At 45.8% G+C, this 20,501-nt stretch overlaps 1 protein-coding gene across 1 annotated transcript in view; it reads left to right on the top strand.

The window, feature by feature from the left end:
• The window catches only part of GRM8 (glutamate metabotropic receptor 8), a 911,938-nt gene that overhangs the window by 161,799 nt on the left and 729,638 nt on the right, over window positions 1–20,501 (top strand). Inside the window, exon 2 of the mRNA XM_075557710.1 lies at window positions 19,487–19,703. Coding sequence (XP_075413825.1) covers window positions 19,487–19,703 — 217 coding nt within the window. The remainder of the gene's footprint in view (window positions 1–19,486; window positions 19,704–20,501) is intronic.

The following is a 20,501-nucleotide window of genomic DNA, read 5'->3' as shown; positions in this document are numbered from 1 at the left end:
GAGAGCAGGATAGGAGAAATCCATAGGAGTAGATGAGTTTGAACGATCAACCTTATGGTTAGTCATCCCGTGCTTATGTGACAGCACCACTAATAGGTTCTAGTTCAGGTTCAATAATGCTCACAATACAGACAAACCTTTCCTTAGTTATGGCAAAAGGGCATGCTTTTCTCTCGTTCAGTTGCTGGACTCCTTGACCTCTGCTCTGCTCAAGCAACGTTGTTCCAACATTTTGATGAGTGCCCGAAGGTCACTTCACCTCCACCAGTAGCGTCAGCCTCAAGGCTTTGTACAACAGAACAAAGCTCCGTCTAGCGCCATTCAAGGGTCTCTTCTATTTGAGCTCATTGCTGCACCCACTGTGTCGATCCCTCTCCTTCAGTGTTCCTCATGACAACCCCGTGTGCCAGTCAGACTACTCCTTAGTGTTTCCAATGTGACAGTCTTTACAGGAGCAAATCACCAGTTTTTTTGTTTTTTTTTTCCCCTCATGGACTTGCTGGCAATTTCCAATTGCCAACCTTCGGGTGAACCCTCATATCAAGTCGGGTGTTTAAACCTCACTCCCCCCAGAGTCCTCTTCTACTGTGTTTCTAAACCCAAACCCCAAATCACTGCCCACCCCTTGGCTTCTATGATTAGTCAGGAGTGAACCAGCAGCACATACGAGTGCCCACTATACAGGGGGCATTTTCTTAGAACTTGCTAAAAAAGATAACTGGATATCCTCGAGTCTTATCTTTCATTCCTCCCCTCATATATGGAATAGGCATGAGGAATGAGTTTGCACTTCAAAACGAAGGTGCCAGAAACTTTGTTCCACTTCCCTGGATCACTCTGGCATCGAGCCATGCTTCTGCGGGTGACAAGACATTCCATCAGAGTCTTCTTCGGGGGATGTCCCTCTCCAGTGTCCCAGGTGACAGGGGGCTCATCACTGCAGCTCAGATGGCCTATCAAAAGGACAGTGACTCCATGCCGCTCATGCCAAGCCAAGGGCAGCAGCTTCTTTGATGAGGTGCCCAGCTTGCGGGCCTCCGTGCCCAGTCTTCACAAGAACACGCAGAGCTCAGACGCAGGCCGGGTCTGTGGAAAAGCAAGAAGTCTATCAGTCCCTTGGCTTGGTGCGACTCCACTCGCTTCTTCTGTATCCCTTCCCTCTCTCCGACTTTCTCCAGGCAATTCTGCTGTTCGGCACCACGGAGTCGGTTCTGGTTCGTAGTTCCCCGTGTACAACAGAACAAAGCACTGCTCTGTCCAGCACCGCTTTCACCATTGTCGCTATGTTTGAGCTCCTGGTTGCAGCCACTCTGTCAATCCATCTCATCGAGGATCTTCCACTTTCCCCCTGCCCTTACTAATTCTCTTCTGGGAGTCTCACTGATGTAACTCTTCTCCTTCAGTGAATTCAGTTCTACAGTCCTGCAGTCTATTATCCTTTGTCATCATTGAGTCTGTTCCAGCTCCGGATGACCTCATGTGTTGCAGAGGGTTTCTAGACTGTTCCCTGATGGAAGTGAATCACCAGGTGTTTTCCTTCCAGCCCCCAAGGGGGTAGGTTCAAACCCTCAATCTTTAGGCCCGTATGAACTCAATGGCACCTGCCAGGGACCTTTTGGTAGGCCTCACCTTCTGAAATCAAGGACACAATTTATTGTCCAGGACACACAGGCTCGGTTGCTTTTAGAGGGGACAGAAAAGAAAGAAGCAATTATTTCATGGGTGTCCTAAAAGCCTCCAGAATTTGGTCGAAATTAACATCTCTAAATTCTCCTAATACAGTTGGATGCTATGGGAAATTTACTGATGATTATGTACATTATATCTTATAGTTAATGGTACAGCTGTGGTTGAATTTTGATTTTTAAAACACTCATCTCTTATTTTCAAATAAGATTCATATGTATATATAGGGATATATGCAGACATATGTATACATAAATGTATCCACTGTGAGATCTATCTCTCTTATATCTCTCCATCTACAGCTCTCACGGTCTCCACCCTGGATATGATGTATCCAGGCTGTACAATTGGTGTATACATTTCTCATGACTCTAGTTTGGAAAGCGAGTCTGTAAAGATGTTCATATCAGAGTAGGTGGGGTTCTTCAACCTAAGAGGTGACATTCTGGTTTGGGGGGGCAGATTGGGTTTGAAACCTAAAGGCAGTTTGTCAAGTGTGGGAAGTTAGTTTCCTCTGAAAAGATTGTGCATGAAAGAGCGAGTCAGTCCATTCGGAAACTTAATGAACTTCCCTTTAAAATTATGTTAAAATTAGACTTATCAAAGGGATAGATCCTTGGAACATTCTCCGGTCTGTATTGGGAGCGTGGATCCTGAGCCAATTATACTTTTTAATCTATTTGACCTGTTGCCCTTGGTGGGCATTTAGGAAATCAGTGCTGGAGATGGCATGCTTTGGTTTGCATTGTCTGTGTAAGTAGAGTGCTAATCGAAGACCTGTCACTCCACGTGTGCCCTGTTCTACTGAGTTCACCAGTGCAGGGCAGGATAAGCAGCAGTGGTCAACATTGTTGGAGGGAAGCCTTTCCACTGGTTTTCCGTGCTCAGCATAAGACCCAAGTTCCACCTGGGAAACAAATAACGAAGTGAAGCCCCAGGGGATCAGTGAATGTGGAAAATCACGGTAAACCCAAGACACTGCCAAACAGGCAACTTTACTCGCACATGCCACTGCCCCTTGCTGACAGTCTTCCGTATTTGCAGGATCCCAATCTTGTAGTATCGAGTGGCAAAGTGCCAGTCTAAATGGAATATCAGCCAGCTTAAGGTGTATTGGCTTCCATTCGTTGGTTATAATTATGGACTTTTTATTTTTTAATGTTGTTCGAGTATTGACACCCCTGGGGAAACTTGAACCCCAGCAGTGACTGTGCAGTGAGGAAATCAGCCCAGAGGAAAGACATGCTAGGTGGGGGCTTGCGGTCAGCAGCCACGGGAACGAGTGGGTGGGAGAGTTACATGTTTCAGTGATTTAGCAAGTGATGTGGAGAAAGTGCCCCAGCATCGTTTGGCCTTTCTCTCAGGACACTAGTTGTCACTGATCTTTCTTTCCCTTTCTGTGGGAGGTGGGTGCGCAGGTGAGAAAAAGGCTTGACAAAAAGCCAAGCAGATCCCTCTTCTAAGAAACTCATCGCGCCCTTCGTACTCCTCTTTATTTGAAAGACCACTTAGAGGACGATTTCGTTTTGAAATGCCAAGCTTTCGAGGGTGAAGAAGGAATCCAAGAAGCGTCTCTTACCCCACGAGGCGGCAGAATCCTGGCCATCGTGGTTGGAAATCATGACATCAGAAAATGACTTTCTCCTTGTCTCTCTGGGATGTGGGGTCACTGAGCAGAGTTTTCCGAGGTGGACGCATTCATTTCTTTCTCATTCCGCTGCCTCAAAAGTGCTGAGAATGTGTATTATCTTGTAACCCGCCCCCCCAAAAATAAGATGCCGATTAGCCTCCGGGGCTCCTTCTAACCTGCTTCTCACGTCTTCTGAAATCCTACCTAACACCACTCCCCGTCCTCGTCAGAGTGAAGAGGGCTTCCTTCTGCCTTTTCAATCACTTTTTCCATTCCTTTCCTAGGAAAACTACTATTAGAGCTTGTAAGCGATCTAAGTCCATATTTATTTTTTTCCTGGTTGCAGCCCGTAATGTTGTTTCCATTTGGTGGAAGAAACTGCATTCTCTCCCCTGTGTGTCCACTTATTGCCGACCTTGAGATGTCAGGATTTAGAGATCTGTGAGAATGTTATTCTGGTTCCAGCTCTGGTCCCAAACTAAGAAAAAACCCCAAGCTCACTGTCATCGAGCCGATTCTGACTCATAGTGACCCTGTAAATCAGGCTAGAACTGCCGCTGTAGATTTCTGAGACTGTAACGCTTTACGAGAGTGGAAAGCCTCATCTTTCTCCCTCAGTGTGGCTGGTGGTTTTGAACTGCTGACCTGTTGGTTAACAGCCTAACACATAACCACTATGTCACCAAGTACGTGCTGCTGTTAATTGCTCTCCAGTTGGATTTGATTCATGGTGGTCTTAAGTATAGCAGGACAAACCTTTGCCCTGGAGACCCAGGGCGCCTTCATGCTTGGTGCGTTGACTCTGTTGTGGTGCCTCTGATGTGCATCCGCCTCGTGGGGGCGGCTTTCTTGATTCCCACGGATGCTCTGCTTTACCAGAGATGATGAACTTTTCTAGAGATGGGTCTTTCCTGATGACATGTCAGCGTAAGCAAGCTGGAGTCCAGTGTCCAAGGATCATTCTAGCTGTTTGCTTCGAAGACTGATTTCTTCCTTCTTCCGACAGGCCACCCTGCATTCCGTTTTCTTTGCCAACACTGCAGTTTGAAGGCGTCGATTCTTCTGTCCTCCGTTTTCATTGGACAGCTTTCTCCTGCCCACGAGGTGACAGGAAAGGCCTGGACTTGGGTCAGGTGCGCCTTAGTCATCAAGCTGACATCTTTGATTTTTAGAATTTTAGAGAGGCCTTTTGCAGCAGATTTTCCGATGCAATATGTCATTTGACTTCTTGACTGCTGCTTCCTTGGACATTGATTGTAATGAAATCGATGACAACTTCACTCCCGCCCCCCCCCTTCCTATGCACACACTCCTTGAAAATACACCTAGTCCTAGTCTCTGTACTATCATTAGCCAACATTTGCATTTAGGGGCTAGGGATGAATCTACTTTCTGACGATTTGGGGCATTCTGGAGGAGCTGAGGAGAGAGTGGGAGCAGGAGGAGGGGGAGGTTTGTGCGTGGGGCAGAGGGTGGGCGCTGGTATGGCTGGAGGAGCAATGGGAGCTGGCAGGGGGGTGGGGCTTCCCGTGGGGATCTGAAATCTTTCTTCCAAGGAGACTGCAAACCATCTCTGTGACCTTCGCTGGGCACTTTCTAGCCTTAAGCTCCTGTCAGGCCTCTACCCTCCTCTTCAAGCCCCCAAAGTGGGTGGTTGGCCTCTCTGGAGGAGGGCTGAAGTGGGAGACCATCGGTGTCTCCTGTCCCTTCCCTTTCCCTCTGTTTCTTATCTGTCAGCTTAAAGTCACTAACTCAGAGAAGCCTTCCCTGTCTGCCCGAACCTTGAGACAGCATGCTCCTATTCACAGTCGGGATCTTCTCTTTCATGGCGCTCCCTGCAATTGCTGTTGGATCTTTATTTGGGTGGTGGGTTGTTTAATGCTGGTTTTTTCCATTTGACCTGATTCCTGGGGTGGTGGGAAGACCGTGTGCAGCATGCTCTCTGTGTCCAGGGTCTATCACATGTAGGTTTCATGGAGTTGGGGGTCTTATGCTCCACAGGATAAAACATTACTTGGCCCCAGGCCATCTTCATCACAGCACCCAGTGGGAGCTAAATGCATCCAATGGATTAATGAAAGAGTAGTCACTAGGAAGCCATTGCCTGTGCTTTAACTTGCTCAGCAGACAAGTGTTTTCAATGAACCCTCCAAGTTGTATATGATACTGAAAAATGCAGTAATTATAATTTTCTGAATGATATGAAAGTTAGGGGAAAATATAGTGTGTATTATCTTGTAAGCCAACACAATATATATTATTTTGTGTATGTGTATATATGTGTGTATCTATATCTATATCTATCTATATCTATCTATCTATCTATCTATCTATCTATCTATCTATCTATCTATCTATGTATCTATGTATCTATGTATCTATGTATCTATGTATCTATGTATCTATGTATCTATGTATCTATGTATCTATGTATCTATGTATATATACATATATGAGCCCTGGTGGCATAGTGCTCATTCATTTGGCCTTCAGTCTGTCTGGTCCAAAGTGCACAACCACCAAAAGCTCCCCAGGTGAAAGACTGAGCTCTCTACATCTCTACACTGTTACAGCCTTGGAAACCCATTGACTTGATGGCAGTGAGTTTGGGTTTTGGATATATGATTTTTTGGGGAAGAAAAAATTGAAAATCAAGAGAATCCATAACTAGAGCAACTGTAAAACTAGTTTACATTCCTTTAAAAATGAAGGTTTTAAATTCAGCTTGCTGTTAGGTCTTTGGGGTGGATACATGCAGAGTATAAACGCAAACCAGCACATCTACTGTCATCGAGTTGATTCAGGTTCACAGCGACTTTATTTAGGGTTCCTGAGGTTTTAAATCTTTGCAGAAGCAGATAGTCTTGTCATTCTGCCACTGAGCGGCTGGTGGGTTTGAACCATCGATCTTGCAGTTAAGGTCCCATGCTTCTACAAGAGTGCCACCAAGGTCCCTGTAGGCAGAGTATTTAGACTTAAACATTCCCATGCTTCTAATGATTTGCTAATTCTTTCCCTGAGGATCCAATGTACTTTCTCATTCTAAAGTAATTAGCAGATGTAAAAATGGTTTATTAATCTTATGGACTAGAAATATGGTTGTTTGCATGCAAGTTCTTTCACGTCCACAGATTGCTTGTCTTTCACTTTAAATAAATAGGTTTGACATCAAATGTCATGATCAGTTGGATTAAAATCACTACATTTCTCTTTGAAACAGGGCATGCGTTACTCTGCTTTCCGTGGGAGAGTCTAACTTCCTTGGCCTGGCTTTAGGGTTCGATGTTTTCAGAAGTCAGTTGAAAGTACTTTAGTGTAGATTACCTGCCCAAGATGTTTGAAACCTTCCATTTTAACATAAGGAATTGCATAAAGGGATTCCTGGTGCCGGCATAGTTCAGCGCTCAGCTGCTAAGGGGAAGGTTGTAGTTTGACCTATAGGGGACTCCATGGATGGAAGACTCACTCTCTGCTTCAATACATATTATATCTGAGAAAACTATATGGGTCAGCCCTTCTCTGCCATATGGGGCTGCTTTAAATCAAAATTGGCTTGATGACACGGTGGCGGCAGCAGCAACAATGATGTAAAAGCAAACTGGGTGCTGCCATTTTGTTGTGGGTGTTTGTTGCCTTCAGACTGGCTCTACCTTACGGTGACCTTACAGAGAACAGGGAGAAATATTGCCTGCTCCTATGCCATCTTCGTGGTCCTTGGGGTGTTTGAATCCATGGTGGGGACCTTGTGTCAATCTAGCCCATTAGGGGTCTTCCTACTATTCACTCGTCCTCCACCAAGCATGATGTTCACCTCTTGTCACTGGCTTTTTCTGATGAGATATCCAAACTAAGCAAGGCAAAGGCTTGCCTTTCTTGGTTCTCAGGCGCTTTCTTCAGTGTGGCTGTTAGGTGCTGTGGACTCGGCTCTGACTCACCGTGACCATATAAACAACACTGCCCAGTCCTGTACCAGCCCCCCAGTCATTATGGTCGGGCCCATCACGGCAGCCATCGTGCCCGTCCAGGTTGTCGCAGCCCTTCCTCTTTCGCGCTGTCCCTCTACCAAGCAGGATGTGCTTTTCCAGGGACCCGTCTCTGCTGTTAAGATGTCCGAAGTATGCAAGACAAAGTCTGGCCATCCTTGCTTCCCAGGAGCATTCTGGCTGTATTTTTTTCAAGACAGATAAATTTGTTTGTTCCTCTGGAAGTCCATGTTATTTTCAATTTTGGGCCAGCATCATAAGACATCAATTTGTCTTTGGTCTTCCTTTTTCACTGTCCAGTTTCCACAAGCATATGAGACTGTTGATAATGCCAGGCTTGTGTTAGGCGTACCTTACTCCTCAAAGTAGCACCCTTGCTTTTCAACATTTAAGACAGCAGTTCTCAACCTGTGGGTCATGACTCCTTTGAGGTTCGAACGACCCTTTCACAGGGGTCGCCTGAATCATAACAGTAGCAAAATGATAGTGATGAAGTAGTAACGAAAATAACGTTATTGTTGGGGGAGTCACCACCACATGGGGAACTGTAGGAAAGGGTCGCTGCATCAGGGAGGTTGAGCACCACTCTCTTCAGAGGTCTGCTGCAGCAGACTGACCCAGTGCAGCTCAGTGTTTGCTAAGTGTGCCGCTTCCCTGAGCATTGATGTGCTCCAAGCGCAAGGAAGTCCTTGACAATTTCAATCTCTTCTTTGTTCGTCATGATCTTACCCATTGGGCCAGTTGTGAGGATGTTTGTTTTCTTGACATTAAGTTGTAGTCCATATTGACCATGGAAAAGTTTCCTGTGCTGCTATCGGCAAATTTGCTTGAAGCTACTAGTCATCAGTGAGTACTGGTAGCGAGCCCAGGTGCTCAGCTGGCTCCAGACCCTCCTCCTCTCTTTTGTCTTCTGCTCTATGCTTGGGGATTGCTGGGCTCCTCTGCACAGTCAGTACCATCGGCCCCCCTTGCCCTCTGGCTTCCAGTTGGGTTCAGTTCATAGGGATACTGTGTAGGCAGGGTTGTGTAGAGAAACAAGCCCAGTGACATTCATAGATGCATATGAAAGAGCTTTCCATCAAGAAGTAATTATATATCAGGAAGGCATGCCAGCCGCGTCCAACTCAAGCCCATAAGTCCAATCAGTGCCAGCCAGGCCTCTCTTGAGACTCACCTAGCTTCAGGACTATGATGCAGAAAAAATTAGCCTGATGCAGGAAGATCACAGGCCAGCGGGTGCAGAGTCACATGGATCCAAGGTCAGGGAAACACGGCAGGGTGCCGACAGCTTTCAGGGTCCATTGCCCCACATGGGGTTACCACTGGAGGCAGACAGGATCCCAGCAAGCAGGAAAGTGAATGGGGAGAGAGAGAAAGAAAAAGAGAGAGAGAGTTCCCAGTGACCTTCACTGTACAAGTAGGCTTATAGCACCCAGGAGGGGTCAGGCTGTACCCCAGTTGGTAGGTTGGGCCTCTTCCTACCCTGACCCAGGAATGTGTCCACTGCACATAATCCCTAACCATCCCGATACTCAGCAGGAGTCAGAGCCAGAGCAGAGGCCAGGGTAGCATTTCCTTGACTGGGGTTGTCTGAATCTGGCTGTGCCCATCAGGCGGTCCTTTCTCTTCTCAGAGTCTTCTGTTCCTGGTGGTTTCCTTCCAGGCTCCCCTTCCCAGTCCTTTAGCATCTGGCTTGGCAACTGGCTCCTCCTGAGTCCTACTGGAACACTACTCCTCACTGCTATTTCCTGTATTACTACCCCTACCTTGAACATAGTCCCTTAACTTAAGTGATCCCTGCTGAACTGACTCTAATCTTAGCCTATCATTTGCTTCCTTGCCTCATAACCTTGGGAAAATCGTGAGAACCCGTACTTTTTCATGATTCTATAGAATATCCAAATGGGTTGTCTAAAACAAAGACGTGACTTTGTAGATGTAATGTATATTTATAACCTCTGACATGCATGTATCCAAAAATACTCTCTATAAGCATGCCTTCTATGTCTTAGTCTTCTTCATGTTTGCCACTGAAATTTGAGATTCACCATCTGTAGCAAATGTTCGGAATCATTTATTCTGCAGTGGGCATGGGTTGACCTTAACTCTCCCCTCTCCGGTTTGGCTTTGTTACCTGTGTTGTGCATTTATGAGGAGGAGGGCTCTTCTGGGCTGGGGTTGTGGATGGGGATGGGTTGGGGTGGCGGTGCTGGAGGTGTTTTGGTCTGCATCCTGGCCCATAATGGAATTAACCACGTGACCTTTAACCTTCTAACACGCTGCACTCAGCTGAGCCAAGCCACAGAGAGTCTCTGGTGCATGTGTCTAGAGAATTGTGCTCAGTTTGATCGAGCGCTGTGTGGGAGAAGGCTAAAATGCAGTCCGTGATCTTCCATCTCAGTAGACTTCTGTCCGTCAATGTCTTTTGTTCCTTCCCACCGTGTATCGAACCCCCAAGGCTCTGGTCCTCCCTTGAACCTTCAGTGGGAACAGATGAGAAGGGAGGCGAATACAGAATTTCACATTTGGCACCAAGTTGTATGGGTAGGAAGTTTCATGCCTGTCTACTTGGCAGGCAGGATTGTTCTGAGCAGCTTTTGATTTGGAGAATAATAGTACTTCTTCTAGTCCCATGTAGCACAAAGGGTTAATTTAAGCATGCAGCTGCTGACTGAAAGGTTGTTAGTTTGCATCCACTCAGAAGTGCCTCAGAAGAAAGGCCTGGCCATCTACTTCCAAGAAAATGAATAGTTGAAAGCCCCACAGAGCACAGTTCTCCTCTGACACACATGCATTTACACAGTTCTCCTCTGACACCCATTGGGAACCGACTCTACTGCACGTGGTAACTGGTAGGACTTCTTCATGCTTTTGAAACAAACTCAGGCGAGTGCTCACTCTTCTTTATAATTCTGTTCTTGGCCTCTGCATATTCTCTCTCTCTTCCCTTCCCTGAAATCCCATTTTCGTGGAGCTTAAAGGGACAGGAAATCCTAGGGCCATGGGGAAAGGAAAGGTGAGTGGGGGGTGGGCATGGGAGGGGGCTTGGATTTCTTATGCAGCTTTCCTTTTCATCAGATTTCAAGTGAGATGCCCAAGTCCTGCCAGGAGCAGCTAGTGGCTCTGATCCCAGAGAGCAGTCAAAGTAGAGAAGACCTCGTGGCTGGCTGGCATCATTGTGCTCTTGTGGTCCTCATGCTGCAGCATCAACAGATCTATGCCAGGGCCTGGTGGCTGGATGCTCTCCTGGTGGGAGCTGCTGTTGCTCAGGCCAGCGTCACCGAGGAAGTGCTCAGACAAGCACAACCCCCTGAGGTCTTTTGCTGGAGAAAACCAATAATGCTATTGAGCATCCTCAAAGACCCGCCTGGCTAACCTCCTCCACAATCAATGGACAAGGTTGTTTGCTGAGAGGGAAAACACAAAAAGTTTGTTTGGCAGGAATTGGGAAAGGAAGAAGTGTTTCACCTAGGTCCTATAAACCTCTGCTTAGATGTGTGTGGGCTTCTTGCAGAAAACAAGAACCTTAAATTTAATAATCATTGGACGGGTTATTTCTAAGGTTCTAATAGGCTCAGAAGGAACAAGTCCATTTCGCTGACTGTTTGAAGACTCCGCACTTCCTATCTTATTAACTCTTCCACTGAACCACTGTCCCCCCAGTGTTCCTTCGGAGTCGCAGGAACTCCCAGTCGCTGACTCTCGGTCATGGACAGTTGGACTTAGTGAAGACAATATCAAGGGACACCCTTTGAGTGAGAATAACTTCTTCCATTTCTACCTAGACTATGGTGTAAAGATAAGCAAAACGGACTAAATTAAATAACCCATATTTTTAGTTTTTCTTTAATGACAGCTTAAAGTCTGTGAGCTTTTAAAGTATTCGCTCAGATAGTCATGAAGTTCTCACATTCATTGTTCATAATTTCTAAAAGCTTAGTGGCCCATGTGTGTGTCCCTATTCACACAAGCTAGCGTGGCGTTGGGACGTGCTTGACCGGGACTGGAGTGGTACCGCCTCATCTTGGTGAGAGTGGGAATCTTGTGCTCATCAGAAGCTTTTGAAGATGAATATTCTTACCTAATAAGGACAAAAATCTTTCCAAATTACTAGGTATGGAGGAAAATAATAAACAGGGGTTTTGATTTATGGATGGATGGATGGGGTTATTTTTCATTCAGCATTTATTTATTAAAACCCGACTCCGTCTTACCAGTGGTGGTGCAGGGTAAGGGCTGCACGGCTCACCTCAAGGTATGCAGTTGAAACCCACAAGCCAAAGGAGAAAAGATCTCAGTGTCTGACACCTGATAGAGGGTCACTATGATTTGTAATTGACTCAATGGCAGTGCTTAATGTGCTCACAGAGGAGCCAAACGTACTAAGGTTCGCAATGATGGCGTAGGCCTGGCAGTCTTCCTTCTGTTTTCAATACGGTTGGCATGACTAAGAGCTGACTCCATGGGAACAGAAAGAATAACTGTCGAAAGAACAACTGCCCTGGGAGATCTCATTGTAGCTGTAAACAACATAGAGAAGACCCTTGGGAATCTACGTTGCGGTCAGGGCAGCAGAACACACAAGGCCAGGTCGTCGTGGGTGTAAGGAATGAAGCCAAGGAAGAGATGGATGGACAGCGGGTTGTCGGAAAGAGTAGTCAGGGGAGGCTGGTATGAGGAGGAGACAGATGCTGGAGCACAGGCTCAATGCAAGAGAAAACCAGACACAGGTTGGCAAGGGCATACGGGACAGTCGGTCTGAGGCTTGGAGGTGAAAAAGAGCTTGGCCTGGTCAGGAAACACAGAGGGAGCAGGTGGAGCTGGATTAGGTGAGTGAACGGGGAAATGGCCATAAGCCAGATCCCAAGGACCCAGTGGCAAGAAGGATGGGCTTATTCTAATAGCAACGGGGGAAACAACTGAATGTCTTTGAGCAAGGCTTGAATAGGTCCTTATGTTTCCTTTGGAGATCAGTTTGACTGCTGGGCGTAAAATGGGTTTGAGAAAGACAAGGATGGAAGCAGGAAAGCTGATTATTTCAGGAATCCGGGTATCACAGTGGCTTGAACTGGGGCATAGGTTCCCAAACCTATTTGCCCCACTGCATCCTTTTCAGAAAAATACGACTCACTGCTCTCCCCGCCCCAGCAATTGATAATATTTTACTATAATCTATACGCCAGGATAAAGTGTAGGTATCTGCTTACTTAGCCTCTCCGGATCGTTCCAGTGCTACTTTTGGAAACACTAGACTAGGATTTTTGGCTCCACTGGTCCAAGGCCGTGCCCCAAGGCTGCTAATGGAGGCTTATCTTTGCTCTCAGTTAGTAGGAGGGAGGCCGTGCGAAGAGCACACCCTTTCCCTGGAAGGCCATTTTTCACAAGTTGCACTTCTCGTACTATGGAAATGGCTGCAAGGAAGGCTGGGAAATGGAGTCTTAATGTGAATGGCTAAGTGTCTGTGTAAAAATTGGGAGTTCAATCTAGAAGAGGTGTTAGTAAAGAGATAGAAGAAAAGATACTAGAGGGCAAGAGCCTCTGCTGACCTTTATTTAAAAATAGATGTCTCTGCTGTCTATTTGTTATCAAACTATTCAAGAAGCTATGTGTCAATTTCTTTTGAATAACATTTTTGCCACCTTGAGCTCTCAGCCAGACTTTTGGAATCTCTTAGAGTTGAAAATCTAAGGTCCATAGACTTAAGTAGCTAAGTGTTGAGCAAGTAATTATCTTTACTCATGACTGAGATACAATGCCTTCCCAGACACCAGCTCTCTGTAAATAACTGAACTGGAAAGAATAAAGCTTGGACCTGAGGCCCAAATGTTACCACCCACATCAAACTGAAACCTTGATTTTGGTACAGAAAACTCCAGATTTTTTTCTCAGACTTCTGGTGGGCAAGTGACTATGAGGGGATAGCCCTCCCAAACCATAACTTTTCCCAAAGCCATGTATTTAATTTTCTTGACAAAACAATCTTATCACCTTCAAAGTACTGTCCATTGCACCGAATACATTTGTCAAATATGAGATTCAATTCTTGGAAACATTTTTCAAACTCATCTGTTTGGATGGCTGGCAACACCTCCCTTCTTTTTTCTTCCCTTCTTCTACATATCATACCTCTGCCCTTTTGTGTCCTTCTTCATTCGTGGAAACAAAGAGAAGTTGCATGGAGGAGGTCAGGTGAGTCAGGTGTGTGGAGCAAGAGAGGCCTGCTGTGTTTTGCCCAGAACTGGTGCACTGAGATGACTGCTTGAGCAGGTGTATTGACGTGGTGGCAAAACCAGTCCCCCGTCTGCCACAAATCAGGCCTTTGTTGTTGCGAATTGTTATGCAATCTTTTCAGAACCTCTAAAGAGAAAACTTGATGAACCTCTGCAGAGACCTTTCCCAGTGGATGCATAGCTCTGGCTGCTGGCATCGGGAGAGAGGTTTACCGAAGGACACTTTATAAGGTGTGGGCATCAGTAAAGGAAATAATATGGGGCTTTGAAGCACCCCGGAGCTAACAACAGTGGGCGGCACACAGAGTTAAGTGTTTGGTTGCTAACAAAGTGTCATGGTTCAAGCCCACCCAGCAGTCTGTTGGATCCTGAAGATCACAGCCTTGAAAACCCCATGGAACATGGTCCCACTCCACCTCATGGGCTTGCCTTGGGGAGCAATGGGCTTGGAGGCAACTGTGAGAAAGTCTGAACGGGGAAGGGGAGGAAGTGCTACTAGAATCCGGCAAGAGCTTTCACCGTGGGTGAGGGCTTCGGTAGCGAGACCATATAAGTCAAGGCATTGCTGGAGGAAGACATATTTCTGCCATCCACCTGCTGCTGGTGCCTCCTGCTTTCCAAACTCAACTGGAAGCCAGAGGCAAAGGCATGTGGTTCCTAGGGAACAGTCTCCTAGGACATCGAGCAGGATGGAGAAAGGACTTAGAGGGACCAATGAAAGACAGCCTGCCAAATATTTGGGGGTCGACAGTTCAATTGATGAATTCCTTCCCAAACAGTCCTGCATGAACACTTGCACCATCCAGTGCTGGGGATCCCCAGTAAATAAACCAGCAACCTTGCCCTCCCACCTCCAGGCTCCTAAGCCCATAAATGGTCATGATCTTCATGTCAGATGATAGGGTTGTGGGAGCAAGGTGCACTCTGCCTGATCAAGTGAGTGGCAGCTTCCCAGGGAGGATGGTTGAGCGGGATAGGGAGCTCATGTTGAAGACCATCAGGTGGAGCAGAACTGATGGGGTCTCTCTGTACAAGAAGCAGCATGGGCAAAGTCTAGATCCTTGTAGAGTGCAGTGCACCTGTGGGGACGAGAAGACCGGAGATGAAGTCAGGCTCTGGTGGTCTTTGTGAGCCTCATGGACGAGTTTGGGTTTTTTTTCTTTTAATGGACAAGAATAGAGTATCCACAGAAGCTTATAAAGGAGACGACTTCTTCGAAAGTATGTGGGAATGGATGCAGAATGCTTCCCCAAGCGACTCCTTTTCTCAGCACATGTTCCCTTGTTTCTCTCGCTCTCCTTTCCAGACCTCCTGATGTGTTTACCATCTTTTTGTTGTTGTTTCTGACAGAGGAAGCCTTCAGGGCTGAGGGGAAGTCGGGGCGGCTGGATTTGGTGTTGTTATGAGGGACTGTAGTTTATTTCGGCTCATTGTGACTCCTGAGAGGACAGAGTAGGACTGTCTCATGGAGTGTTCTTGCCTGCAAGGGTTAGGTAGGCGTTTCTTCTGAGTGCACTGGCATTTCCAATCTTTGGGTTATAATGTGACAGTATTACCACACGTATCATGAAGGCTCTTTGGCATTAGCTAGAAAAAGAAACATTCTAGGTTTTTTTTTCAAACCACATCTGTTGTCAATCGGGGTTAATTTGAGCATAGTGGAAATATTGGGGAAGCTGGCATAGAAATTAAAATGGTTAATGAGCCGATGCCTAACGGTCTACCGCAAGAAGATAAACATGAGATGTGACCCCACGACAACTTGAAAAGTTGTCTTGCCAGACAGTCAGCATTCCCTGGCACGCATTGTTGAAGACCGAGGCGTCTCAAGAATTGACCAAATGACAATGCAGGCAGGTACTTTCGCCTTGCTTTTCTGCACATTGATCTGGAAAGACAGAACTATTTCAGACTTTAGGGAGAAAGTCCATTACCTAATTATTCTAACAACCATCTTCAATCTGCACTTTTATTTTATATACCCTTTACACCTGTTTAATTAATCCTAAACATGATGCTGACTGCTAATTAAACAGCCCTGAAAGTGACTGACTGGAGGTAGTAATTTGAGATAATTAGTTTTCGTTTCAAACATGCAGTTTTCACACTTTGTGCTCATTTTTAGAAAGGGGTGGCTCATTATTAGAGGCAGGGTGGGAATTGCGTAAGGTATTTTACTGCCGGACTCTGAGTAGCTGAGGAAGTGGGAGGATGATCATGTGTCCAAACAGGACAGGGAAATGGTATAGCGCTACAGAATTTGTTTTAGGATGCCTTCCCCGGCTGTGTCGTTCTCCCCTCCTCCCCCACGCCCCTTCTCTCTCTCTCTCTCTCTCTCTCTCTCTCTCTCTCTCTCTCTCTCTCTCTCTCTCTCTCTCTCACACACACACACACACACACACACACACGTGCACAGACACCCCTTCCTAAGTGAAGGTCATCAAGCTGAATCCTTTTCATTAGAACATGGGAAGAGAAATGCACAAGCTCTTGAACTTGGAGGATGCTTTCCCTGGAAAGGGGCACCTCTGACTGAGTCTCATCTTCTGTCTCATTCTCGGGTCTTTTAGAAGCTAACAAGAAAAAGGTGAACAAGGCCAAGGTTGGTGTGTGGTTTGAGCTCTGACAGAGAATTCTTGCTGATTGGTCATGTATTACAAAGGTGCAGAACCTCATTAAGGGAAGCATCTGTACAGATAGAGCCAGTGTATTTGGCCAAGAAAGCAAAAGGGCAGGAAGGAGGCAGGTGAGACCGGCTTTCATGACCCTTCAATACTAATAAGTTACCATGATCCCCAGTGGGAGAACCATCTAAGAAGCCTTTGGGGGTTGATAGAACTTGACTGAGTCATCATTGGTATAGTTGGTGTAGGCAGTCAGGGGTCTCACTGAAACAGAGCTGGGGCGAAGGATGAATATATTCTGGTGGCGTCAATTGCAGTACCTTGGAGAGTTCCAAGCTATCAGTTCTACTTTTGTTGCTTGGGTGAACAGTTGGGGGCCCTCCACTGACCTCTCTCTAAGCCTAGGGAAGGCGATCCAGATGTGGAGGTATTTTAAAAGGTGTACATTGGTCAAAACCTTTATGTGGGTTGGGGATCATCTGGTTAAGGGGTGGTGGATCTGACTGTTGGATCTCAGGGTGTGCAGTCCCATGTGGGAAGATGGGATCTCTTTGACATCCAAACATCTAGCTACATTGATCCGATGGAAAGCAACCTCATTCTATTTATGAGCTAAACTTTCATGTTCAGCCCATTCTGGGAATCTTGGAGCCCGTTTGAACTTCTAAAACACGATGAGGGGTGATAAGGTGCATTCTCCCAAAATACCCTTCTCTGACTCTTCATCATTTCCTTGGATGACCATATACCAACCCTTGGCTTTCATTACCATTTTCATTGATGGCCTCTCCACAATCTTTAGCTCTAGTCTCAAAGAATCTCTTAAGCTCCAGTCCCCAAATTTCATCACCTACTTCAATCTTTTCTTTTTAGATGCTTTCATGCACACAAGGACATTAAAGCAAAAACAAAACAGCAAAGCAAAAGTTGAACTCATAAATTTAGCTCTGAAAATCTCTCCCCTCCTTCTTCATAACCTGGTAAATAGCAATACCATCGATCAAGCTGCAAGAGTCACCAGAGAGAGCTATTCTATAAAACCTCCCTCTTTCCTACACCTATATCTTCCTTTAATATACTTTTAGTTTCGGTTCAGTACCTGCACTTTTTTTTTTAACTTAGTTGTTGTTGTCACCAGATGCCATCGAGTCAGCTCTGACCCATCGCTACCATATGCACAACAGAAGGAAACAGTGCACGGTCCTGTGCCATCCTCACAATTGTTCCTACATCTGAGCCCATGGTTGCAGCCACTGACCCTCTACTTTACCAAATTTGGTGTCCTTCTCCAGGGACTGGTACCTCTCTTAATCTTTTTGAAGTTTGTTTTCCTGAGTCGTATTTTTGTTGCTCTGTGCTGATAATGACCCTGTGTATAACAGAATGAAACCCTTCATGGCCCTACTCCAGTTTCACAATTGTTATTACACTTGAAGCCATTGTCACAGCCCTGTTTTACTTCATCTTATCGAGGGTCTTCCTCTTTTTCACGGACTCTCTGCTTTACCAAGACGATATTCTTTTCCATGGACTGGTATTTCCTGATAACATGTCCAGAGTACATGAGATGAAATCTTGCCACTCTTGATTTTAAAGAGCTTTCTGATTTACTTCCTCTAAGACAGATTTGCTTCCTTTTCTGGGAGTCCCTTGCTTTAAAAAAATTTTTTTGCCAACACTGTAATTCAAATGCATCAATTCTTCAGAAATCTTTACCCATCATCAAGCTCTGATGTGCATATGAAGCTATTGAAAATGGCATGGATTAAATATCCCTTAGTCCTAAAGGTACCATTCTTGCTCTTCAACACCTTAGAGAGGTCTTTCTTATGCAGATTTACCCAATGTGATGTGTCCTTGGAGTTCTTGGTTCCAGCTTTCACAGATTTTTATTATAGATTCAAGTAAATGAAATCTTTGACAACTTCACTCTTTTCTCTTTTTATCATGATGTTGTCTATGGGTCTGGTTATGAGGATGTTTGTCAATTTTTGTAATAGGGTGTTTAGCATGCTGCTGTGATTCCGGAAGCCATGCCATCAGTATTTCAGATACCAGCAGGGTCACCTACGGTAACTAAGTTTCAGCGGAGCTTCCAGACTAGGGCTGGACTAGGAAGAAGGCAGAGGTAGTGCACTCCTGAAGCAATTAGCCGCTGAGAACCTTCTGAAGCTGAGGAACGTTGTCTAGTTGTGTGCCACAAGATGAGTTCCTCAGATTGGAACAACTGGGGAAGAGCTGCCTCCTCAGATGAGAATGGACCTTCCCGCTGGGCAATGCAACATTTTGGGGGCCTTCATTTGTGGATGGGGCACAATTCAAAATGAGAAGAAAGAGATGAAAACGTCCATTGATAATCAGAAGCTGGTATTGTACGAAGTGTGTGTGTGTGTGTGTGTGTGTGTGTGTGTGTGTTCGGTGGTCTGGAACTGAACCTGCAATGCCTCTGAGGCCTGCTTGCATGGGGCTCCTCCCGTGTGCACGTTCTGTGCCTCTGTCCCAGTGCTTATCACTGGTATGATAAGCACCCTCCCTCAACAGATACGTGAATGCTACTTGGCATTATTATTGTTTGCTTAAGGAAAACACACAGAGATATTTGTTTTGAAAATCTTCTAGGAATTACCCAGTTTATGTAAGAAAATAATCTTTTTTTCCTAGCAAAATGATGGTCTGGATTCTTTTTTATAATTTTAGTTTGGAGGCGTTGGGAAAAATGTTTAAATTAGAGAAATGTTTACATTGGGGAAATAGTCACCTGGGTGGCTATTTCCCAATATTCTGGTGTACTGACTGCTGGCTATGGGCCGTGACTAGAACTGCAGAACTATGCCAGAAATCTTATGACCAGAAATATTTCAAGGGTAGAAAAGATCTAATAACTTCCTGATTAGTCACTGTGTAGCCTTCAACTCCTAAGGCCAGAGCCAATTTCAGGGCTGACCTTTTCTGATGCGTAGAGCTACCAGACCTTCATGTCTGCCTCATATCTTTGCACCACAGCTGAGCTTGTACAGAATAAAGAAAGCAATCACAACAAAATACGCAAATGTTGTGCTCTAACTCCAGAACCAGTGGAACCTGAAACAAAACTAACGTCTTCTCTATGCTTAGAATGATTGTGCTTTGAAAGAAAGTCAGCTGACAAGGCTTCCTAAAATACTTTCTAATTAAACCAGTGGTCACAAAACTGTACCTTGGCTTCAGGCTCTGAAGTTTGAAGGCTTCAGGTGTCTGGGTCTCTGGCACAGCTTTGGCTTTTAAGTCCCTCGGGACCATCCCTCTCGAACACCCTTCCTCATGGGTTGAAATGCGCTCTCCTTTGCTTTGCAGATACCTCAAATCAGCTATGCATCCACAGCCCCAGAGCTCAGTGACAACACCAGGTATGACTTTTTCTCCCGGGTTGTCCCACCGGACTCCTATCAAGCACAGGCCATGGTGGACATTGTGACAGCGCTGGGCTGGAATTACGTGTCGACGCTGGCTTCTGAGGGGAACTACGGAGAGAGTGGCGTGGAGGCCTTCACTCACATCTCCAGGGAGATCGGTAAGCATCAATTGATCAGATTAGCATGTGTGGAGGAGACGGCTTCATGAAGTCCGGAGACCTGTGTGGGACAACCAGAGTTCCCAGAGCGGTCTGACCTGGGCTGTCCACTCTAGAGGGAAGCCGGCTTTATTATAAATGATCTTGTTGTTTGGAGGTCTGCAAGGTGACACTTGGGTGCTAATTTAGGAAGCAGAGCTCCTGACTCAGGCGAACCTTTAAAAAAAAATTGTCTGTTTTGTTGAGGGATTTTGCTGGCACACGAGAGCGGGGGTAAATTTGAATAAATGACATACTATTTGATTGTTGGAGATGGAAATTTACATTAGTAAGTCATTCAATTAAAAGAAAGGCAGTGGAATTTAACATCCAACACTAGAGGGATTCAGACTGGCAATCATTTTAAAACAATACTGAAGTAGCACCCCCCCTCATGGTTACAGTTAAGCAATATTCTTCTTATCATATTTGCCTTTTTATTCGGACTGTCAGCTCTGAAGCTTGCAGTGGAGATGAAGGACAAGGGCAGGGACTCAGCAAGAACAAGCAGTCAGAGAGCCCCATGCGGGGCTCTCTACAGGGACAGTCCTCTCTCCTATAGGGCTGTTAGGTGTTGGGTTGACTCGATGACAGTGCGTTTTGCTTTGCTTTTTAATTCAAATCTCTGTAGACTTTTCACCAGTGTCCATGGTGAGCCGTGATACTGTAGCTCATCCTAGGATTTGGAGCTGGACGTGCCTTTGGAGAAGAAGAATCACAAAACCCCAAAGGACAGCACAACTCTTAGCAGTTATTAGT

Source organism: Tenrec ecaudatus, chromosome 9 (assembly GCF_050624435.1).
Source record: "Tenrec ecaudatus isolate mTenEca1 chromosome 9, mTenEca1.hap1, whole genome shotgun sequence".
Lineage (NCBI taxonomy): Eukaryota > Metazoa > Chordata > Mammalia > Afrosoricida > Tenrecidae > Tenrec > Tenrec ecaudatus.
The sequence above is the reverse complement of the archived record's forward strand: the minus strand, read 5'-3'. Positions and strand labels throughout refer to the sequence as shown.